This window comes from Poecilia reticulata, chromosome 13 (assembly GCF_904066995.2).
Source record: "Poecilia reticulata chromosome 13, P_reticulata-male-v2, whole genome shotgun sequence".
Lineage (NCBI taxonomy): Eukaryota > Metazoa > Chordata > Actinopteri > Cyprinodontiformes > Poeciliidae > Poecilia > Poecilia reticulata.
In genome coordinates, this window is record NC_088842.1 from 26,898,615 (window position 1) to 26,924,256 (window position 25,642).

Below are 25,642 nucleotides of genomic sequence, written 5' to 3' on the forward strand. Positions count from 1 at the left end.
AAAACAAAAATGTGGGCTTCTTCATTTTCCCAGAAATATTGGTAAAATATTGTCTCATCTTTTTCTCACGTACCCAGTATCACGTACTGTATCTTCCTGTGAGTTGGACGAATTATCAAACCCCTCCTGAAAAGTCTTTTTATTCAAGTACAATAAAAAAATATTAGGACTAAAGAAAATAATTGAATCGTAACATCAGCCATTCGCCTACTCTTAGAATCCCGTGAATCAAAATTGTATGTTTTGCTCCTCTAAGCAGCCTCTATAAACCAAAAAACTTTCAGGAGTATAACAGAAAATGCAACAAAAGCAGCAATTTTTTACCTCTTACTGCATACAGTAGGAAACCAAAACATTTTAAGCTGTCTCTTGTTTTATTTAATTTGTTAAAATACATTTGTTTTTGCACTTCAGACTTTCAACACATTCCAAAACCAGTTTCTTCTCTAAACAAGAAATTCAGGCAGCTGCATAGATGCTTCAGCTGTTATTTTATCACATTCCTCCTGCAAACACATTTTTCTATGTGTTTGCAGGAGGAATGTGATAAAATAACATTGCATTTTTTTGCATCCATTTTTTGTTTCAAGAATCTTCTTACTAAGGACAAGTCAGGTCATACGCTGGTGGATATCCAGTGTATGTTTTTGTGCATCTGTGGTTTGTTCTGTTGTTATTTTTAATTAGATTTTTTTTAATGTACATTACTCGTGTTAAAATACTGCTTTACAGTTGTCTTGCAGTTAAATGTGGTTAGTGTCAATGAAAAGAAGTGTGTCTCCTAAAATCTTATGCCTCTTAATGAAAGTGCAAATAACTTTTCCATGTGCCACTGATGCAAAATCCATGCCATCACAGAGTCTGGATTTTGAACCTGTTGCTAATCATAGTCCTTTTTGACTCTGCTTCGGAACACACTGTGTCCATTTATTCTAAAAAGAAATCTGGAATACTGATTCTTCTGACCACAAACCACTATTCCATTATGTGAAGTTCAATCTAAGATTTGCTCACTCACTGAGAAGACAATTGTGCCATTAGACAGGGTTAACACAGGGCTTTTCTGTTGCACAGTAAATTTAGAGCTGATAATTTAATTGTGTATTGCCCTGTGAGACACTCTCCCAAACCTTCCCCGTGCGCAGATGGCTACATCAACAACAACTGACGCATTACGATTCTTGATCAGGTTCCATTTGAGGGATCAGAGATTGTCCAGTTTAATCTTCCACCCACCTTCTCCCAATGGCATTTGCCTAAATTCTGCCAGCATGCAAATCCTCAGCCATCTTCGTTGGAGGAAATTTCTCCTTCTCACACATTTGTTGGCAAACAAATGTGTGAGAAATGTCTTTTCTCATTTTTTTTTATTCTCCACAACAACCCAAACAGTTGCAACTAATTATGATTACCATCCCTCGTTGGAGCCATTTGTTGTTTTTTCCCTGCAAAATTGCCACATTCCAACTTTTTGGAAGGTTTGAAATGTGTTAAAGCAGAACTGACTATATATCATCATCATCATCATGAAGAGTTGACAAAATTATTTGTTAGCGTAGACGCAAAATAAAATAGAACAGTTAATAGATTTATTGAACACATTAAGCTCATGATTCATACATAAATCTATAGGAAATGACTACATAATGTACCTGACAAGGAGTAGATTATTGTGCCATTCTCTCCTTCATCTGGGTCTTGGGCTTGCAGAATTCCCAGCACAGCTCCAGCAGATTGACCTTCTTTCACCTATTGGTTAAAAGCAAAATGCACCGATGTCATTTTAGACATGAGACTCCCCTCCACCCCCTATTTGCTCATCTATGTCCCTCAGCTATGACATCACCTGTATGATGACATTTTTGCCCGACTGACTGTGGATGAAAGTTGGGTCATTGTCGTTGTCATCGAGTACAGTGATGAAGACGGTGCCTGTCGCTGAGCGAGGCGGTGAACCTCCGTCTTGTACCACCACCATCAGCTGATAGCTTGACTGCTGCTCTCTATCAAGAGTCATCCTTGTACTGATTTCACCTGGGGAGGAAAACGGGGATGGATGAGAGGAGGTTTATGCAGAGAGACTAACACACCGGAATAATGATGAGGGACTTAGCAGTCAGCAGGCTTTTATCAATGACACTCAGGAGTAACAGACATAAGCGCGTGAGAATTGAATGCATTCGCTTGCTCAAACACACACAGACAAATTTACAAGTGGGTGAGGATTGGCAGATGTTTTAGACGTGCAGAACGGAGCTGGAGACTCATCACAAATCAGAGCATGAGTCTCTAACCAAAGACCAACAGGCTCAATAGGCCAATTAGAGTCCAGAAAGATACTCCATGCTGTTGTCACCATTATCTGACTTATTTATAACCATAATCAGGGGGCAACTTCACACTCTCATCTTTAAAACATTACTCAGTTAGCTGACTAAATACTGTTTTTTCTTTCCCAAAAGAACCCTGAAGATTTCACTGAAAAACTGTTTGCTGAAGTGTGATGTTTTTTTTATTCTGCCATGCAGGAGTGTCCTTGAAGGCAAATGTTCTAGATAATCAACAATTCACCTAAAACTCTATTTTAGAACTAACTACGCATTTCTTCTGGTTTAGGTCTCTTCCCCACTGATTAGTATTTGCATGGATTTACAAACTCCTCTTTTATACATCCTGGAGTAAACCCAAGCAGTCGTAAGTGTTGTTTAAGCAGCCGTCTAATTGACTGCAGACATTTTTCTGCAAACCTGTGTGGGTGTTTATCTGGAAGTGGCGGTCAGTATGCAGGAAGCGGTAGCTGAGCCGTCCGTTGGACCCGCTGTCTCTGTCTGTAGCCAACACGTGACCGAATCCTGTTCCCGTGGGCAGATTTTCCCTCACAGCCATGAAAACTCTCTGCTGGGCGAGCCGAGGGGCATTGTCGTTCTCATCGGTCACAGATATGCGCACCGTGGCACTTCCCGTCTTCTTTAGCCCTCCGTGGGTCACACTGGCCAGCACTGTTAAAAGAAACATGTCCTTCTGCTCTCTGTCCAGAGAGCTCTTTACAAACAGCCAGCCGCTGTCTGCAGCAATGCCGAAACCCGCAGCATCTCCATCTGGACGAAGGTGATACATCAGTGGGCTCAGATGACCCAAGCCTGGGACCTCTCTGCTCATGGCCCTGACTTGCAGGAAGCGAGTGTTTATTGGGGTTCCTTCTTTTAGCTCCACTCTGTAGGTGAGGGTGTCAAACACAGGACCCTGCTCGTTTTCTGCTTGCACATGAACCACAAGCATAAGGGTGGCACTAAGCGGGGGCACGCCTTTATCTTTGGCAATCACCAAGAGGTCATAACGGGGGTTAGCTTCATAGCTGAGGCTGCCGACAAGTCGGATCTCTCCAGTACTGCGCTCTATGCTGAAAATCCTCTGGATTCCATTTGGAGAGGAAAGTTCAAAGCTGAGTTGTCCGTTGAGTCCCGAGTCTCTGTCCTCTGCTTGGATCCGATACACCACTGTGCCCATCTCTGTGTTCTCTGGCAGCAGCAGGGACTCTGAGGATGAGGGCAAAAACACAGGAGGGTTGTCGTTGATGTCTGCGATGATGATGTGAACACGGGTTTGGCCAAACGCAGGAGGATTGCCACTACGGGCCTGCACTTCTAAATCAAGAACAGGCTGGGTTTCGTGATCCAGTGGCAGACTGGTCCTTAAGGCTCCAGTGTCAGAATCCACAGTGAAGTAGCCTGCTGGGTCCCCAGAGCTTATCGTGTAGGTGATGCCCTTGGAATTGCCTGGAGTGACAGAAAGACACCAAAACAAGAACTTAGTTTTGAATCTAAAACTTTAGCAGTTGCGGATATCATTTAAAGGGGACATATTTTGCAAAATTATGATTTTATACATTTTTACACTTTTCAAATACTTCTAAAAACAACCTAAGTGATAAAAGTTCACTCAGCCTTTTTGTTTGGCAACAAGTTCATATTTTTGGTGTCTGGAAGTGAGCCGTTTCAAAGACCTCCTGATTCTGACTGGCGTTACCTAGCAACCCCAGCCAAGCCCAGCCCGGTTATGAGGCAACCCAACCAGAGCTCCTTTATGTTTGTTCAGCTGGTTTTATCGCAGCATGCGCTCTTCAATGGCTGCTGGAAAGGACAAGTGTTTTGTTGTTGACTTACCATCCAGAAACCACTTGCCACATTCTTGTTGGTTGCATTTCAAAGATGTACGGTTAAATAATTGCACATGTGTTTATAGGCATTTTCATGTGCGAGTGTAAACATTGAGTTGGGCGGGTGCTTGGCCAACTCATTGCCTAGGAATGATTTTGTGCCAAAAAATATTATAATGAACAAGTTGTGAATGGTCCAGAAACCTTTCCTAGTTCTCACCTGTCTTACTGCTGGCTTGGACGATGCCGACCACTGTCCCGCGCAAGGCATCCTCTGATACAGTAAGGTGGTACTGAGTCTGTTCGAACACAGGTGGTGCCACAAGTCCTGCCATCACACTGATGTTGACTCTTGCATTGTCCAAGGCTAAGAGTCCCCCACCATCTTGAGCAGAGATAACCATGGGAATAATGGAGTTGGCTTTCCCATAAACCGATCGAGACAGGGAGATAACGCCTACGAAATGGTTCAAAACAAAACATTAATTTATATGCTTAAAGGAAATGTGTTGGCGTGAACAAGAAATTTCATTTTCCAACCTGTGTCTTTGTTGAGAGTAAAATACGGAGAGGCTCCTCCAGGTACCGCCTTGTATGTAATTTTGCCGTTCTCGCCAGAGTCTGGGTCATAGGCCATCACTCTGACAACAGATGTCCCAGGGGCACTCTGTGTGCTCAAACTAACAGCATAACTGAGTGGATAGAAAGCGGGTCTGTTATCATTAATGTCAACCAGATCCACCTTCACGTAGGCTACTGAACTCAGTCCACCCTGCGGAGGAAACAGAAAGATCCACTGTTACACGTACACAGCAAACCATGAGCAGAAAATAACACACATGAAAGAGAAAAGGTTCTGGTCAGGCCGTTGCGGATCAAAAAACACATTAAAAGGTTCTGTTGGAGTTCTAACCCCTGTGCTGCACAAGATATCATAATAAATGTTTAAGATTATTCATCACTGATTCACTTTAGGCTATTTTACTACCAGAACTATTTTTATATCAGAGAAACCCCCCCACTCAGATGTTTTGTAGTTGCTTAGAGGGAAAGTTGTGCAACAACGGTAGAAAACAGAGAAAGCTATTTTCTCATACTGTAGCTCATATGGAAACTGTTAGAGGATGACAAAAACATCATAAAATTCTCCAATTAATGTCAATAAATTATGAAACAACAAAAAGAATAACAAACATATTTAGATATATGACGGGAGATGGGCACGGTTTTGTATTGTCCATGTGGAAATCAGCCTCTGCTGTAATTGGGTGCATTTACATTTGTGTTGATAAAAATATGCATTAATGCACCATATCGCTCTTCATATTGATTCTCATGCTGTGGAGAATTGCTTCGTGTGAAATTTCACCAAACAGTTGTTTTGTGCTGTGAAGCAGAACATTGCTTTGTATCTTACCAGCTGTAGACGAAACTATTGGCCTTTTAGTTTAGTATACTGTAAATCCAGATTAGTTGGTCCCAAAGGCTGAATCGAGTGGGAAGCTGAAAGGGACCATGACCAAAACAGACTTTTGATGTTTGAAGGAACTTCAATCTTAAAAATGTCACATTATTTATGATCATTTAAACTGTAGTCAGGCTTGCACAGAATATCATTATTTATATAGTAAATTATGGTTGGAGGCGGTGTGCCATGATTGAACTTCCTGTATGAAACACACATGTAAAGCATTTCCAGTGGAGAAACAGAGCAGAAAAAAATATATTTTTTGGAATATGAACTTAAAAATGTTCACCTTACAAGCATGTCTCCAATGTGAATGAAAATAAAACCTAAGTGACATTCACAGGATAATGTTTTTGGTTTTAATTAGAAGCTGAAACAGTAAAATAGAAAGAGAGAAAAAAGAGAGAAAAAACATATTGAGAAATAATGGTCAATCATTAAAATAGTATTCATAAAAATGCATATTGGTGAGAATCTGATTTAGCCCACATGCTATACAATTATTTGTTTCTTTGGGGATAATAACTTACTGTCATGATAGGACGTCCAGCTGAGGTTAATTATCTCAGCTGGACTAATGAGGTCTTAAAACAACTTAAGGATTAGTTTTGGCTTGCAGTTCTATTTTTCAGGAGCTCATACGCAAAAGTAATTTTCATCTTTATTCTGAACAGATCAAGTTTTACTGGTACAAACAACAGATCTAGCTAGTGCATTTAGATTTCACCTTATGTAAAGCTGTCCATTTTTTTCTTCATTACATTATGTGTTATGTCTTTAGTATCACACAGTAACATTATTGGAAGTGCACCAACTTCTATTTTTTCCAAAAAGTCCAGAGACTTTAACTCTGAAATGTAAACTTAATGACAGCTTACAGGTTTAAGAAACAGCATAAACTATTGTATAAACTGTGACATTGTTGAGACTGGAGTTGCATTAAAATGCTAAAAGTCTATTAAGCTAACTAACTAATCTGGGTTTTTAAATAAATGAAGACACAAAGAGAGTTATCTTCTGCAGGTACAGCATTGACTGCTTATTTCAACATAACCTCCTTTCAGAAATCCTGGACTATCCCATTAAAGGTGAGAATTAACAAAAGCTGTAAAGCCAGATTTGTGAATGAACAGAGATTAATAGCTTCTCTTGGGAAAGAGAAATGTCTCATGATCCATACTGGGTGTGTGTTCCCAAGGCACCTGAGGCTGTTTCATTGTGTTTTATTTGAAAAGAATACAGTGCAGGCTTTTCATTTGGACCAGGTGGCAAAACCGAGGGAGGTGGCAGTCCAGCTTGTTAAAGTATTACTCCCTGACAGTTGAGGTATTTCTCCATCTGATTACTTTAACATACCCAAAAGTCATTTTCCTTCATTTTAAACCTTTCCATCCTTGAGTATTTTTTGGCAGCCAGTGAACAGGATGGTTGAGCAAGTCTACCTACCATGGAGAACTTTTCGGACTTTCATTTCTTTACTTGGCACTTGATTTCAGAGTTTTTTTGTTGGTTTTTTTTCTTTACTTTTTTTATTTATTTAGATTTTTTTTTACACTGCTGTTTCTGTCTTTGCTCTCCCGTCAGTAAAAAAAAAAAAGAAGCATGTCTGCCGTGTTCATAAGGTTACAATGGGGCTTGCAGGATTCATATTAAGCATAAATTCAAAGGATGGTGTCTTACCCCGTCTACTGCCGTTACGGTGAAGTCGAAACTGTCCGGCCCTTGATCCCTGTCTAGTGGGGCGTTAGTGCAGATCTGGCCCGTCTGCTTGCCAATGATAAAATGGGAGGGAACAGCGCTGTTACTGCCAGAGCCGAGGGAGTACGACACCGAGCCAAAGGAGCCGCCATCCGCATCTGTCGCAGTCACCTACAGTAACAAAAACATGTCAGTGGTTAAAGATTGCTGCTCAGCACGTTAAAATGAGCACATTAATGCGCAACGGTGCATTAAAGTGGCAATATATTAAAAGCATTTTTATGTAGAGAGATGCTAGCGGGACGGTCACTAAAAAAAACAGGAGAAAGCATCTTTAGTGTGCTCTCTGCTGTTTATTTGAGCCAAACAGGACGTTTGGCAGAACCTGACTCTGAGGAAAAGAAAAATTTTGGCAGGATGTTGGTTGACTTCCACAGGCTCTCAGAGAAAGCTGCCAACAGGATATACAGCCTGCTTCATGAGCGGTGTCTGTCTGGTGACAGGGTCGGCTGGCCGATGAGAAGTTGCTCTACATTATGAGTAGTTTTATTCATGCTGCACATCGAGAGGTGGAATCACCGGTCTTGTAAGAGCAACTCACAAACCGTCAGCCAGGAAGTGGATTTAATTGCTGCAGGATCTCCCAGGACAGCGAAAGGTAAACAGACCAATCAGATCAGGCCCCTGGGTATCGGTGGCGTAATTGTTAGCAAGTGTGGGCTCTAGATTACTTTTGGGGGCAAACCTCACAAGTTGATTAGATTTCACCTTCCTTCCATGTTTAATAAATGGAGCTTTTGAGGAAAACATTAATGGGAAGAAGTGCTCGGGTGCTCCGGCTCCCAGTGACACATTCATCAGGAGAGCTGCCAAGAAAAATAAGGCAACCCGTGCTTATCATCAAACCTTTACTCTTTTTTTTTTTTCTTTTTTCTTTTTTTAAGAAGGCGTTGGAATGACTGTGAGTAGTTGGAAATCATTCATTCGAGGTGATGAGTTTGGCTACAGTCATTGAGCCTCCATCTCTTTCCTGAGCAGATGGCAGACGGGGGCTCAGCAGAGAGCATGGCCCACACTCTTCAATGTAACTCCTAACAGAGGGCGAGTGCTGTGTAGGAGTGAGAGAGTTGTAGAGCTGGCAGCGATGCAAACCGAAGAGAAGAATAATAAACCACACGAGGAGAGAGGAAACTGAGCGCAATGCAAGAAGGCTACTCCATTTTTTAACACGCAGGGAGGCTGCAGCCGACTTCAATGTTTTATTACGTTTTGGGGGTTGTGTGCGTGTGTTTGTGTGTTTGTGTGTGTGTGTTTAAAGTCGGGAGGAGTATTTACAATCACTCCACATCTTAATGTTGATGCCTGAATCTTGATTAAATAAAAAAATCCGGAAGTTTGACAACTTTTTTTTTTTCTACAAAAACATGTTGGAATAAGTTTGTCCATCGTCAGAGCAAACACTGAGTTATAGAAGGGAAGCTCCTCATTTTACCCATTATTACAGGGTAAATACACCCTCCATATGTTGGACATCTATCTACATAATCTTATGATTAATTCAGGTTGACCAGTTCTTGCATGTTGTAGTTCAGAAAGATTTTTTGAAAATGTAAACTTTTTTAGTCTATATGTCCTGTCCAATTTAGGCACAAATAAGAAAGGTCAACACACCTCATCAACCTAAATATGAATTCTTGAATAATCTAAATGGAGTACTTTAACGCCTGAAAGAACTCCTAATTTAATTTTTAAAATTTAACCAACTACGGGGGATACAGAGTTTAAGCGAAACATATTAGTGTCGTCTTACTGAAACACTGAGAAGTTGTCTCTCCAGGAGGCAATGCCAGCTGCCATTTCCAAAGCACACAAGAGACCACAAGCAAATTAAAAAAAAGAATTATAATTTCTCAAAGCACAAAGCATAAATCCTGAGAGATGAGTGCAGCTTTTATAAAAAGCCGCTGGCATTAAGAATTTTTCAGAAGACATGATTCGGATGAGAATTTCAGGAAGTCTTGAAGCGAAGCTTGGTAGAAATATGCAAGTAAGCATGATATGCAAAGAAAGACATCCAAACAATGCTTAAGTTGCCAAGAAGATTGAACACAGGATCCCTAAATTATAAGTCCAATGTCTACGTGACAAGACACCTGTCATGTTGCAAGAAGTAAATAGGTTTTATTGCCATTGCTGTGGAAAGGCACACTTTTTTGTTAACAAATAACTGAACTCCATTTTCACCTGCCTTAGCGATATCATCTCTATGAGGGCATCTCAGTGAGTTAACTTCACAGGTTCAGAAGTGCTGCGGCTCTATAAGGTGTGTGTTTATTCTGGGTGGAAACGATGATTCATACTGAAAAGAAATCACAGTGTGCTTTTGTGAAAACTAAACACGACCCTAAATAATACCCAGAAAGCATTTTGTTCACAGCTTAAAAATGCATTTTTAGATAAAACCACATCGTTTCCATCCATCAGTTCCATACAAATATGTACATATGCTTGTTTTTATTGTATTATTCTCTGGATTTTTGCTCGACAGACTTGAAAAGTTATGTCTTTTTCCACACTTTGAAATTTATTCTTGGAATAAAGATGAAATTAGGTGGAAATGCTATTTTGTACTTTCTGGTATTTTTGATATTGCATTTATCTAAATGTGGTCTAAACAAACATCTCAATTCGGTTTGTGCTTAGAACAAGGTCTACGTACAGCCTCAATGTCGAAATCAGCTCCATTGTTCAGTATGCGATCAGAGAGGGAGACATTCATTTCATAGAAAAATATCAAATTCACTCCTGATAGTTTGTCTTTCTGAAGTTATTTAGTTAATATCAAACACTACAACCATTATCAAAATAAACTTTGGTGTTTAACTGGACATAGATATAAAGACACTGTTTCAATGTCCAAAAGAAGTTCGTAACACGTCCTTGGCAATGCACTGCATTGGTTTTACACAAGGTCTGTTTTCACTGGATTCGATGTTTGAAAGCAGAAGTAACCTTACCTCATCTGCAGCAGCCAGAAGTATTCTCCCTACACTTCATGCCTGTGAGTGAGACATGATGGGGGCTGTCTTATCAGCGGGGGAAAGGCAGCGTTTGACTTTTCCCTTCATAAGTCAAGTTTGTGGAAATCTGGAGATAACTGGGGTGCTACAATCAAATTCAAGAAACTTCCCAGATGGGAATTTTTTATTGACTGTCCAAAGAAAAGAAGCTAACTTTCAGCACAGAGTGTATGTGTCTAAGCAGATCTAAAGGCTGTTGGTTTTTTCTGTCCTTACCACAAGGTGAGGCAGGTTCTAAAAATAGTTTACAAAAGTCTTGGGCTATCATGTTTTCTGTCTTTTCATATAAATTTCAAACGATTACTCCTCCTTACTCTATCTTTTTTTTTTGCAGCTACTGTGTGCAAAAAAAAAGAAAAGAAAAGTTAAAAATCTGCAAATAAATGATGCAAAGCTGAATCCACTGAGAGGTAAAATAAAGCCAATGTAATTTTTAATCATGCTCCCTGTGTTTTAGAGCGCTCAGTCAAACAAATCCATGTCACGAAGTCCTCATTGAAACCAGCCAATCAGGACAGTGCCACTGCCAATCCAAACAGGCTGCAAATGACGGAGTCGACGTGTAAATGTTTGCCAACTGAGAAATTGCCATTCACGTGTATGCAGCTTAACATGCACATATCCAGTGAGTGCAGTGGAGATGAAGAGGGAAGGTGCAGAAACATGTGCTCCTCTCCTTGTTTCACAAATTTATTTTAGTGCAATTTGATAAAAAGATAAATCAGATAGGTGTGTCTGATATATTAATGTATTGCAGTTGATCAATTTTAATATACACGCAACTAGTGAAGAAGCAACTTCTGTGAGGTAGCCATCTCAAACCCCTGTAACAGCAGGACCAATGCAGTCCAAGACTAATCAACATGGAAATACTGGTGACACGACACGTAGCTCATTAAAAGACAGCAAGAACAAAGAGGAAGGCGTGGGTTCAATAAAACCAAACGAATGGGCGACTTGTAGAAATCTGGAGTGAGAGATGCTTTGAGCTGTCACAGCTGGTGTGAAGCCATGCATTCTCCTCCCTGTCTATTGTCCTGGCATCACTTCAGAGAAAAGCAGATGTGAAGAAAATCAGCCCAGTACCTCCCAACACCCTACCCCCAAGGCCTCTTTCACTACTTGCTAAAACAGAGGAGATACGTAGGTCAGAATGTTTGGGACATGTTTAACACCACACAAAAGAGCCGGGCAGAGACCGCAACGTGCCGGTGGAAGGAAGAAGCCCACGCAGCTGTTGACAAATATGTCAAAATAACGCACGTTTGAAGCTCAAGAAATATTGTTTGGATTCAGACCAACCATATGTGAAATATTTAGTTGGTTACATCAGATGAGTCTATAGGAGTGTGCCATCAAATTTGCCCTGAGATGTTTGGGTCTACTTTGTGACAAAAAAAAACAACTTGCAATGTGACATATAGAATGTATGGAATAAAACGTGAACTATGCTACAGCACCACTGAAACTTATGAAGGCTGACAGAGGGCAGGCTCCACAAGAATAGCAGAGTGACTCCATTTATGTCCTTTTTTGCAAATATGGCTGCCAAGCGCTCTTTCTATAGAAGGTACAACTGGCCTGGCAACTGGCTTCTCCATGTTTGACTGTACAGTTTCTGCAACTGACAAAATGCATTATGCGCTCTTTGTTTTTCCATCCATGTAAAGTACTGTAAGCCTAGCTCATGTGTTTTTTTTTTCCATGTCTTCTTCCTGTTGTTTCCACACCCAGTGATAGCAGCAGATAGTCTCTCATACTGAACCTGACTCTCTCTGTTAAAAAGGAAATTGTCCCTTTCCACTGTTACTTCATGCTTGCTTTAGGATAAGGGATTGCTGAAATGTTAGTGACTCAGTGGAATTGGCTGGACTCCCTTACATTGATAAATTGCCATTAAATGTGAATATATTGCGCTCAGGATTACTACATGTCTTAATAAGTTATAATAATCTTAAGGGTTAGTCCATAAAAGTCCTAAATGAGTCCAGACTTTTCTTATCAAGTCTTAAAATGTAGTAACCCATAAGTAGCTTTCGCTTTAGAGATAACGAGCAGCATTCACTTGCTCTGTAATAAAGAGCTATAGCTGAGAAATTTGGGTGTAATTTTGTTGTGATAGAAACTACAAACCCAGTGACACAGGGAAGCGACAAGCCATAAAAAATGCATCCACCGAAATGTACTCTTCCCCACAGAACTGTGAATAAGTTTCAGTCTTGAAACTATCTTGCAGCTTAAATTTGAATGCTTAGGTAATTAAAATTGAAGTATTTTCGTCATTTTATCCACTACCAGCTCTGTAAAGTGTACATTTGAAGAGGTTTGACTTGGAAAACAGATTTCAATAGTTGGCTAAAACCTCCAGTCAATAACTGAAGCTGTGCTCTGAACTGTGGGAGGGATTTGAAGTTGTACGTAAACTTGAGGTGAAAGCACCACAGTCATATGCCCGAGCTGGAAAGAAAAACAATCTGCCAAAGTTATATTTAACTCACACAATTCATTAAGTAAGTTCTTAAGTTGGATTAAACTGGACTGTGTGTCATCGGATCAGGATGTTCTCAAGAAGTGGAAAAGTTTCAGTTGGTTCCAAAACCATATGAGTCAAAATGCACTCTGAAATGTCTGTCTACTTTGAACCATGTCTGATTATATAATAGGAGTGTATTGGAATGAACCGGATTGATCTGAATTATGCATTGAGTTGACATTTTTTGTGAAATATTTCCACCAAAATTAACTGAACTGAAAGTCAGAACAGAAAACCTCGAGGTATTACAACAAAGTCCTGTGGCATGTTTTTTTAATGCAAGATCAGATAAAAGTGTTCAGATAAAAGCTCCTAAAACATATTGTTATTGTTATTACTACTTTTCAAACCCTACTAAATTTGTTTTGTTTTGTTAGTAGCCCGGCTTTAAATAGGTTAGGAACCTGTTGAAACAACAGTTCATAGGAAGGGCAGGAATAATGGAAAACAGCAGGATTTACCCCTGGGGACCATAAATATCCAGAGTGAATTTCATGGAACCAGGACACAGTCAACTGTCTAAGACACCTTATCATTTGCATGTGTTGGAAGAGGCTAAATGTTGACCTAAACTGAGGTTCAGAGGGCCAAACATGGGGTCAGTGTACTGAAACACAGCAGCACGCTCACACTTCACTGATTTTCATTAAAAAATAGCAGACCTCTCTTGCAAGGCATTCCAGACAAATGCTATTAAAGGCAAACACTGAAAAATAAGTCTCTAAAACTATCTATTTAAGAGTAATATAATTCGAAATAAGTTATGTTGTAAAAGGCTCAAGATTGATGTAAGCACAGAAGTACTGGTACAAATTAAATATTGCAAAATGCAAAAACATCAGCAGTTCTGCATGACTGGAACATAAACAATCTATTCCAGATTTAACAAGTTAATTGTCTGTCCATATGTGCATTTGGGTGAATTAGGGTATCCCCATGAAGCACAGTATAACTGTCAAAGTCAATAACTATCTTAATCACACAGATTTTTAAAACATGTACCAGTTGCCAAATCGCATCCTCCAAATCTGTCTTTCACTGTGCAAATGGGTTCAAGTAATGATTTAACCAGAAATGAACTGCAGATGAACACTAATAAAATATGATGCACATGCTGCGGGGTAAACATGACAACATTTAATATTTGTTGCTAAATGTTCACATCTTGACACAAAGTAGGTGATTTGTTAGACAGAGTAATATTTGGCTTCCTACAGAAAAGCTGTGCAAAGCAATATCTACTTTTTTTATTGCAGCAGTTCCTACAGTCCTTGGAACTGGATTGTATCAGCTGTCCTCCAGAATAAATGAGGCTACCACCTGACAAAAGAAGGAAACATTTTTTAATCTGAAGTAAACAATGGACCCCTGAACCAGGACGTTTAATCTTTCTGAGCAGTAAGTGATGCATTTTTGAAGAAGTGGGTTAAGGATAGCAGGTTAGAATGGTGCTCGGTCCAAAAGTCTGGCAGAGGAACAAAAGGGAGGCAATATATAGTAACTTGCAGCTGGATTGCTCACTTGGGAAAGTATTACATTTCCAGCTCTTCCCTGTCATACATCGCTCTCTGTAACCAGCACACTGCTGGAAAAAATAAACAGAAACATCATAACAGTGTTTCTGTATGTCTTACCTCAGACAGAGTTCAGGTCAGTGTGTTGAAGAACTACTTTTAAGTTGTCATAGAAATTCCTCTTCACTCCTACTGCACATAAATCCACTAATGGCTTGGCAACTTTAAGATCTCGGCTATACTGTCAAGGTAAAACTATATGCTTCAAATGCTTGGGTTTTCTAATTTCGTAAGTATCTATTTAGTAATTTAGTTTCTTTACATGTTTTGTGTTAAAGCTTAAATTTGTGGTGTGTGGTTTTCATAAACTTGAGGTCAGATCTAACTAATTTTAGGACATGGTAAAAAGACAAAAATGTACTTTTTTGTAGTCTTCTATAACTCTGGAATAGCAAAATTCCTTGTGAAGATGAGGGTTTTTAAAAAATGTCCTAGAAATGCATTCATAAATGGACTGGAACTCTGCCATCACAGAACTGTGCAATTTTCTGCCAGGGACTGGCTGGTCAGAAACTCAAACATTGGATTTATTTATTTTTTTTCTGATTGATGCACATCATGAAAGAGGCATTAAGTTGTTCTGACAACAACAATCTTCAGTGAGGAAGTTGTTGTTAAAGAAAGAAGACTCAAAGTTAGCTACTGTCTGAAAATATTTCATACAACGTGTCAGAACACGAGACTTTTACAGATGTGAAAGTCTGTAACAGTCTTCCACATCTGTGAATCACATCTTTTCCATATCGGTGCGTACACCACGTCTTGTTTCACAGATTACACAAACAATGACACTCTTTGGTGCGGATGCTATTATCCAGTTTATGTATCAGTAAGGTATTTCAAAGTTAAGTCGGCCCATGGATGTGACATTTACAAAAAAATATACTTTCCTGAAATACGTTGAGGCATGTGTGTGATTTATTCTGTCTGTGATATAGTACAACTTTCAGCAAATAGCAGGAAGGAGGATGGAGTAAAGTAAAGTATATTGGTTTTATCTGCTTGAGATGTCACACTCTGGAACATGGTGGACTTGGAAAACTATTTGGAGTTACAGTAAAGGTCTACAATCTCTAAGGCCGGGGTCTCAAACTCACTGTGAAAATATAGAAGATTTGGAAATAGTTGCAAAACTTTGAATTTCAATAAGGAGAAAGAAGACAGGCAAAGCAAAAACAGTATCCATATCTTAAATCAGAATAGCTTTATAATACATCTCGGCATTCTTTGTAATTTAGGACTTATCACAAAGTTCAGGTTGCTGAAAGTTAGGTGGTCTGCGTTTTTTAAGCTTTCATTAGGCTTTCTTCTAAAACTCTAGAGTCTGTTTCTCATCAGGACCTTGCATCTGGAAGTTATTAGGCATCTTACCTTTTAAGGAAAAGGGGAATCGTAAAAAAGCTAAGTGAGCAGAGAGAAAAGATATAAAAGGTAAAGCTAGTAGATCTCTGCGGAGAGGGGTGCACAAACTCAAGCAGACATGCAATTCTAGTTTTTCTAGGTTTAAAATTGTGAATGCAGTTTGATAAAAATCCCACTCCTATAACAGTGACAACAAAATATTCTGCAGCATGAAAACAGTGGATGGACACGTGCAAATGCACTAAAAACTTGTCAGTGTTATGGGATATCTACAAACATGGACCAGATTATTCAAGATGGAAGAATGAAACGATCCAGATGACTGCAACATGAAATCTTTCTAAACTATTCTGGTGAACATCAAGTCAGTTTACATTTGACATAAGTCATGATCCAACAATCTAAACCGATAACACCAGACTTATAAAAAGAAAATGTGTTGAGTTACACAGCAAAGACAGTTTTATTTGTTGATTTTATGTTGAAAAGTACACCAAAAAAAAAAAAGTTTGAAAAAAAATAAGACTGCAGGACTGCTGCCAGGCAAAGTGAAGGATTATTGTAATGTCGACTTTAAAAAAAATGCTTTTAAAGATAAATATGACAAAAACTCAACTGGATATGTTAAGTGTATTGCTGATGTGAGGTTAACCCCTGACCACCTGGAATGACAGATGTTCCCTCTGAGACGCTTCTGCTCTAGACGTTAACCTTTTTGTTTTTCGAAGGTCAAACAGAATAACAAACAGCCACATATTTTTTCAAGGTAGACAGCAAATATTTATCAAATGGAATAAAGATTTTGACTATGCTAAACATAAATGACTCTAGTAAATCCCTTGAATATATTAAAAAGCTAATACCTTATAACCTTACATCTAACCTTTTATTGGATTTAAATCTGGTTCCCTATAGCTGCTATAACGATGTTAAAGTTTTTTGTTTTTTTTTTGGACTTATATTTTAAAATAGTAAATCTTTTAATCAAGTAAATAAACTTGACTTGTTTCAGCCACGAACACAAAGCAGACGTGTCAGACTGACTGCCCTTCAAAGAAGGATCAGCGGACACCTTTGAGGGAACCTCTTATAAACTTAGAGCTTAGTCTCGCTATGTGTAGTGACGTTAGAAGCATGCTGAGTAGATTCACTGAATAGACTGAGGTAACCTCATATCAGACACCCGAGAAAGCAGCCTTGTCAGGCTATTACTTGGCTCCGTTTCAGCTACTCATCCCTTTCACAGTATCCAATAGCAGTGCCGAGGCCTGGTCTGGTGAGTCAAAGCAGGCGGTGAATATCAGGGACTGGGTAGGTGGGAGGGGAGCTAATAAGAACCATCCGCAGCGTGGGGAAACGAGAGCACTGATGTGGGTTAGGCGAGTGCTACAGCTGCTTGCGGTGGGTGGGAGAATGCCTACTGAGCCTGGCATGCACAAACAAACTGCAGATGTAGATGAAGAGTCGGAGTATACCTGGGCACCATAAATCAATGAGTCTCTTTGATTAAATGACAAGAGAATATTCAGTGCATCAGTGGTCTCCCTTCTCAGCAGCACTGGCCAACACTGCTACATTCCTGCTATCAAACTGAGTGGACTCTCCTCGATCAGATGCCAGGCTTCGCTTAAGTGTCAGTATGCACTAACTTATCAAGCAGGTACTTTGCTCCACTTTACTGACCATCAAGGAAGGACTTGATATTGCATTATACCGCATGAAGCAAATATATCTATTCACTGGCCACTTTAGTAAAGTACACCTTGCTTGTACTGGGTTGGAAACCCTTCTGCCTTTAGAACTGCTTTGATTCTTTGAGACAGATTCAATAAGGGATTGGAAACATTTTTCATTGATTCAGATCCGTATTGGCATTATACCATCACACAGATGCAACAGATTTTTGTCGACTATACATCTTTAGTTCTAATCTCCTCTTACCCTACTTTCTGAAGATGTTCTACCATATAAAAATGTATTCATCCTGGAGGTCTTTTGACTACATTGAACTCATTATGAAGTTCAAAGAGAGGAAAAAGATCCCACACAGCACTATGCCACCTTCACCAGCCTGCACTCTTGGTACAAGATCTTATAGATCCATGCGTTCATGTTTTTTACGCCAAATTCCAACCCTTCAATCTAAACGTCACACCTCCAGAGATTCACCCAAACAGGCAAAGTTTTTCAATCTACCACTGCACAATTTTTGTGAACATATCTGAATTTCTAGCCGCAGTTTACTGTACCAATATGACGGGAGTGGCATTTGGTGTGGTCTTCTGCTAATGTAGCCCATCTGCTTCAAGGTTCAACATATTGTGCATTCGTTTGAGCTACTGTTGCCCTTCTTTCATCTCAAACCAGTTTGCTGCCAGTCTTCTGACAGCAAAAAGCTATTTTTCACTGCACAACACTGAAGATGCTCTCTTTTTCAGCCATTTTCTGTAAACTTGAGCAATAGTTGTGTGTAAAAAAAAATTCAATGAGATCAGCAGCAACTCATCTGGCACCAACAACCATGCCACAATCTACGTGACGTAAGTCCCCTGTCTTCCCCATCCATCCAGACACTTTTTGCTGAGTTTCAGTAATTTGTCTTCATCACGTCTAGAAGCTTTAAGGCATTGATTTGCTGTTGCATTGGTTGATTCACTAAAAATGCTAACAAGTCATTGAGCCAGTGTACCTAAAAAAAAGTGGCCAGTGAGTGCATTTCTTTAAAATGCCAGATTACAACAAATAAAACAATGATTTTAAAGGTACACCAGGGAATAGTGAATCCTTTCCTCTATTTATCTCTGGTTTTACTCAAAGTAGCCTTAAAAGGCCTTCTTAGAGTCATTGCTTCCAAGCCATAGATCACATCCTCAAATTATACATAAAAAGTGGTGCTTTTCTCTCTTAATGTTGATTTTCTCTATTACACTAATGCTATTTGATATGTAATAGAAAGCTAATAAAATAATAATAAAAAGCCTTGTTGTTCCTTCAGAGAGCCGGAGATGGATAGAACATAGCAGAGAGAGTTGATCCTCAAGTGAAGATGTTGACAAACAGTGTAAAATATATGTTTATTCACAGACACTGAGCCATTGTAATTTTTTCTGCAAAACATCAATTAAACTAGACAGCTTGGTAAGAAGAGATGCACTCACACACAAAAGTACACACTTAATTAACTTTTGGTGTTTTAAATGTATTATTATTGATGCACCAATCTAACATTGAACAAACTGTAAGTGTTTGTTCACTGTCTCCTGTCTTTCTGCATTTATCTAACAAGAACTTTCACATGGGTCTAAATATGAACAAATTAAGTACTTTTTTCATAAAAAACCTTTAATATTAGGTGGCTGCAATATATATTTTCTCTGTCAGTAAAAACAAACAGAAAATCTGGTCAAAATCTGAATCAACAGGAGAGACCTGAAAACTAAACTCGAAATCTGTGTTAGTGGCAAAAATCTAAATATATTCATCTCTTTCTAGCCTAAGATCATATCACTCCCTGTTTCTTCCACAAATCATCTTTTTTTTCTCCTGGCTCTGTAATACATTTTAACATCCATGAAAACACAGAAATGTTTTGATGCAAGCCTGCTAATTTAAAAAAAAGCTAATTACATACCAGCACAAGCCGTACAGAGCTACACTTGTACTCAAATAATCAGCCCTGAAAAAATATAATAACTGGATTATTCTAAATTGGAGGCTGCAAAGCAAGGCATGGACAAGGGAGGTGGGGAGGGAGGGAGGGGTGAGCCTGGACTCACAGGGTCGTGGAGGTCCACTGGAACGATAAATATAAACATACTCTGTCACTGACTGATAAACACTACAAACAAACCAAAACTGCTCAGGCTGTGTTCTGGCATGAGCTGCATCTCTCCTGTAAACTATGTTAAACTGCGAGCCCAGAGCTGAAGGTTAGACGTGGTTTAGACTCACGGAGACAGCGTTGCTGTAGCGTTGGACACTGTCCAGATAGCTGACTGTCTGTTTAGATCTTTTTATTTCATTTCGCCAACTCGTATAATTGCAATTCAACATAAGCACATCCTGAGATGACAGAAAATTATGTACTGATATCCAGATGGATTTAGGAACAGTAATATGCAACAGCTGTTACACTGGTGGCTTGTCGTCGTCATGCATTGAATCCCAACTTTAATCCTGCTGGGGGAAAAAAAGATCAGATCATTGGATTTTCCATATTTACACAAGCAGATTTTCCACTTTTTATGAAAGATACATTTTTTCCTCCTTTAAACCTGGATAGTTCCTGTTATGTCAGCACATTGTTCCCGTTTGGCATGCTCAGCCTAATTTCTAGGCATCACTGGTGGGTATCAGCATTTGATTCATGAGATATTTTTCTTTCTTTTGAGCCTCCAAAGTCATAGGCGGGATTCATTTCCTCTCCACGATATTTATTTAGCTCTCAGCAAAATATTTAGGTGATAGAGTAATTATATTTTATCTTGTATACATGTCCAATCCTCTCCTTCATGTGATTCATTTCAAACAATCTCCTCTGAGTATACATAAGGTAGTCAGTGAGCACTTTAGTTGTTTTTCAGTGCAGAGGGGACTTCCACACTAAACATGTCCTTCCAAACAAGCTCTTAAATGCAACATGCACAAGTCTGAATAAAACATTTTTCATCCATGTAAAAGATAAGAATCTGTTTGGGTTACACAAAACAAACCTTTGGCCAGGACTTCCTGAAAGTATACTTACACACACCTCAAATTCACCTCACTAACAATCCAAGAGCACTTATTTATGAGCCAGAATCTGCTCAGTGATTACATTTCCTGCTTTCTGCAAAGCAGGGAGGCTTGCATAGAACGAAGTTGTTATCATCAAGTGTCTGGAGATATGCTTCAGTATTAATTACTTTCCCAGCTGTGCAGGAAAACGTCTTGTGTGTAAATGTTATGTGGAGGGCTGTTGAGAAAGGAATCCGCGAGGTGTCCACTTAGTGAGGCGCAACAACCGATTCTGAGCCAAAACTGTTTAATCAATAACTTTGGAATTTCAAAAGTACACAACTGAAGGTTTAATTAGTCTACAAAGCTGCCATCTATCGTGCCATGTATACTGTGCGCATTGATGCATGTGTGGTACATGAGTCTAAACATCAGAAATATGTGGGCCACTTTTTGCGGCTCCAGATTTGAGCAGCAAATGGTTTGAATAAACCTAATTTGAATAAATTACACTGTTTTTGCTGAATTGGAACATGTGATGTGATTTTTTTTTTGGTCATGTTTAAGGATCAGCTGACCATCTTGAATGAAATGTAGTTAGAGATCAAGTAATTATTATTTGAATTAATCAAGAAATATTTATTGAATTAATCAAGAAATATTTGAATTGTCAGTTTTACTTTCAGTTTCAACTATTAATCTTCATCAACTTGCACAAAGCATTTGCGTGGTGTTGTTTGAGGTTTAAAATCCCAATAAAAGTGTTATTGGATTACTAAAAAATCTTAAGAGAGAGTAGCACAACAGGAACACATTTTCACTCAATGTGTAGACATAGTTGTTGAAGAAATTAGTCAAGAGGAAAGAATCACAACAGCAAAACGCTGTGAATTTTTTCAGCATGGTGCGCAACAGTGTGATGAGGTTATAAGGTTCAATTAGCTGTCATTAGATGTCATTCCACTGTTTCCCAAATGGTAGTCATATCTGTGTCCTATCCAAAAAGAAAAAAAAAAATTCTGTTACATCATTACAAAAGTACCTTAAAGACTTTAACCTTATCAAGAGAAGAAATAAGAGAGAAGAAATAACCTTATAAGAGAGAAATGCTTGTAGCACAGCTGAGATTGCCCCTTCCTTAGCTCATTAGACTAAGTCAACCGCAACAAAATTCAGAGTTAAAATGAAAGCAGATCTTAAATTTGACATTCAGATCAGGGCAGATTAAACTTTTATCAGTTGAGGCAGCTGGCCAGAATAAAGCCAATTTGCTTTAGGAAGTACTTTGAGATGCCGATCTATGCCTTTGTCACCACTCGGCTAGATTGCTATAATGTGCTTCATGTAGAAGTGAGTAGTTCGTCCACTGCATAGAAAATTAGGCTGTAAGTCTGTCATCCACCACACATAAATATGAAAACATTTTAGTTTCACTCAACTTTCTGTGTATATATTTTAAAACTAATTTTAAAGTTTTATTTGTTTCTACAAGCCCCCATGTTTTTTTCTCCATCCTTCCTCCCTGAAACCTGATTTCTAATGTCAGCGTGTTAGCTGCTCCTCATCTTACATATGATTACAGTAGCCTGGACGGAGCCCTTACATTTACTGACACAGTTACTAAATTTAAAAAAAAGTTGACTTTCCTACCTTTCCACAATAAAGAAGTATTTTCTCTGTTTTAACATAACATCTAAAAATGTTTCTCCATTTTGCACTGGCATTTGCCCCCTGGTCTGAGATGTTTATCTTATCAACTTATCATCTTATTGTGTTTTGCTTTATTTTGTTGCAAGGCTGATCTGTTTTGATGGGTTGCAAAGCCTTTTTTTCTCTTATTCATTGTTCTGTGCAGCACTTTGATCTTAAAAGGTATTTTGTAATATAGTTTTTGTGCTGTGCTCACCAGATATTAATTGTTTGGGGTTTTTTTTATTTACCTGGGTCTACAGCTTAGCACTGTTTCAAATCTCCTTTGTACACAATAAAACAACAGAAAGTCTGTGATAGAGGTGTGGTAAACATTACTGCAAATGATCTGCAGTCTGCAAAACCACTGTTACTGTGTCCCACAAAAAATGTCAATACTTTAAAGACATTCCTCCAAAGATGCAAGTGTAATTAATCAGCTCTCATGCAAACCATTCTCATTTTTTTCTTTGCAGAAAAGAAAAATCTGTCTTTCTTCTTGAAATTAAATATGAACACAGTGGTGTGTCATTAAATGTTTTAGTTGTTCTTGGTTGACCTATCATTGCAAAAAAGAAATCATTGCTTTCTGCTGAGAAAACTGACACCACAACCTTTGCAAGACTTTGGCTGCTTCAAGTGCCTGTAGCCTCAGGTGGTCTCAGTGTACGACATGTTTATTAATGTAAACAGAAGATGCCTTGTTTATGCATATTTTTGAAGCTTATGGATTTAACAGCCTCATTTTATCTTGGAGAAAAAGCCTCAAGACACTTTCCACATATTTATATCAGTAAACCCGAAAATGAAGGGGTAAAAAAAAATTAATCTGCAAGTTTTTAAAATCCATGATTTTACATATAAGTTGATGTAAGAAATATGGATGCAGTTTAAATAGTGATGATAAAAGGTTCTTTGTGGATGAAAAGAATTGAGCCATAAAACTTTTCTGAGCCTGAATTTGTTCTGCATGTAGTCTGCAAATCCCATTCTGTTAATAGTTTTGTACTGCAGATTCAACAAAAGCTCAATTTTCATTAGATTTTCAACAAGCCATGTAATAAGAGCACGATGGGCCTTTTGATGCCTGCATGTTCACAACTGAGACCAATGTGTCCCACACAGAGACAGGGGTTCAAAAGCGTGCCAAATCCAATCCAATGCAGCAGAAGGTTTTGACAAACATGTGAGTTCCTGTGTCGCAGGTCAGCCAACCTATTTTGACCTTCAGTCTGCTCATCGTCTCACCCTCCTTTCATGTGTTGGCCAGCGGAAAAGTGAATTATGGTGCCATTAAGTGAGGAGAAGTGATGTGGATCACAGATTAATTGGCACCTGACGTCTCCCCAGAAACCTTTGTGCTCTTCCATGACCCAGTGAGCTATAATAAAAGACTTCACTGATATTCCGAGGAACGATATTAAAGGCATCTCAGACCGGCAATCAACCTTCAAAAACACCACAGTAACCCACTTATTAAACAAGGAAGCCAAGCAAAAAGCAACCCACCATTTAATGCCTTAATATGTTTCACTATGGTTCTGCAGCACTGAGAGTCTATCATTTGGTTTTTGGATTTCACGCTTCATTGGTTATGCTGGAATCTCATTTCCAGACATCACTAGCATTTCTTTTCATCTCTATTTGCAGCTTGTTGCTCAATAAGTAATGAAAATTATACATCAAATTGAACAAGCTAATCAGAGATTAAGTGAACATAAGAACCAAAGAAGGAAACTGAATCACAACTGAATGCAGACCTCATGTAAACAACAGTGATCAATAAAAAAATCATCTGAAAACGCTCTGAGGAAGTCAGTGTTACCTTCTTTGCTGGTTTGATTGTAGACTCTTTATGAAAAAAGTGCATCATACCTCTGAGTCTAATCTAATTAAGAGGTTGCACCAATAAGTGAAACCAATATTCAGTTTTCTACGTCCCAATCTGAACTCAGCATTTTTAAACAATCAGTGCTGGCAATCTGCGTATAAGCTCTACTGCTGATACCTGTTTTTAGTTTACGCTCTGTGAATATGGCAGCCCCACACCTGGCGAGACACACAGCCTTAAACATATTTCACCCTTTACAATGACATTTACAGGGAAATAGAAGATCCAGCGGCTCCTTGTGTGTCTCTCTGTGTTGTGACTTTCACTCTCTGGAACTGAAGACTACTTGCAAATATGACTCGATGAGTTATATCAAAGCAGAGAGTAATTTTATGTGATATCATAATTCTATCTGAACTAATCCTAGCAAAATATTACGCCGACAAAAAGAAAGGGAGTGAAAAAAATTCCCTCTTGCAATAATTTGAGAGACTTAAAAACGCATTTTCTTTCTTTTAGCTGTTTTAACAGATCCTTCATTACTTTTATGTGGATTGTACATTTGATAAGAAAAAAAATATTTTGTGTACTGTTATAGGATATTGTTTTATTTTATTTATTGTTTTGTGTTCAAGATCATTTTTGTAATGTTCTTTGTTCAAAATAAATGACATTTTGAAAAATGAAAAGCTATTTCAATACAGAAAGTGAATCAAACTAACATTAGCTTAGCAAACAGCTGACGAGGCAAAGGTCATTTAACCTTTGAGCAAACATATGTTGGAGCAACATAGCTGTCCAGAAGAAACAGTTTTTTGTTGTTGTTTTTTTTGCCTTTTACTTTTGAGGAAAAACAATACTAAGAGTGGCTGCACCATATAGAACATAACTGGTGAGTGAGTTGTAATGTCATGATGAAAAAAAGCCATTGACTTGTTTTTCCCCATTTAACAAAATGTCACATCTCTTCACACCAAAGTAGCAGGGGGAATTCCTCGCAAGTCAATGCAAACTCTCTGATTAGCAACAATCTGTCCATCAATCCTCTCCTGTCTCCAAGGTAGTTTGCCCCAGTTTCATTAGTGTTTGACAAAGAAATTCACCACAGCGTGCTGGACATTCTCCTGGTGTGTCCACTTGCTTATAATTGTTTGAAAAGATGAACGTGGCACCTTCAGGCATCTGGAAATGATACGAAAGAATGAGCCATACTTGTGGAGCTAAATAATGCTCTTGCTGATATCCTGATAGATTTCATTTGATTCTCTTCAGATATCACAAAGGACAGCAGCATGATTTTACTGGTGTGTATCGATTCAAGTCCAATGTTTATCGGAGGTTAAAAAATATATCTATCTAGGCTTTTACAAGAGCATTCAAAAGCCTCATAACCCTAATGTATGTAAGCTTCCTAAGTTAGTGAGCATAAATAATTTGGTAATCATAAATGACTTAAAATAGTCAGCTTAGTCTAATTTAATGACAGGAAATGAGAAAATGGGTCTTTTTTATACAGTGAATGTAAATATCTGGTT

At 38.7% G+C, this 25,642-nt stretch overlaps 1 protein-coding gene across 1 annotated transcript in view; it reads right to left on the reverse strand.

The window, feature by feature from the left end:
* The window catches only part of LOC103474984 (protocadherin-16-like), a 92,412-nt gene that overhangs the window by 16,954 nt on the left and 49,816 nt on the right, over positions 1-25,642 (reverse strand). The window contains exons 3-8 of the mRNA XM_008426328.3: positions 7,305-7,493; positions 4,697-4,928; positions 4,377-4,613; positions 2,748-3,776; positions 1,847-2,034; positions 1,653-1,749 (exon numbers count right to left, since the gene is read on the reverse strand). Coding sequence (XP_008424550.2) covers positions 1,653-1,749; positions 1,847-2,034; positions 2,748-3,776; positions 4,377-4,613; positions 4,697-4,928; positions 7,305-7,493 — 1,972 coding nt within the window. The remainder of the gene's footprint in view (positions 1-1,652; positions 1,750-1,846; positions 2,035-2,747; positions 3,777-4,376; positions 4,614-4,696; positions 4,929-7,304; positions 7,494-25,642) is intronic.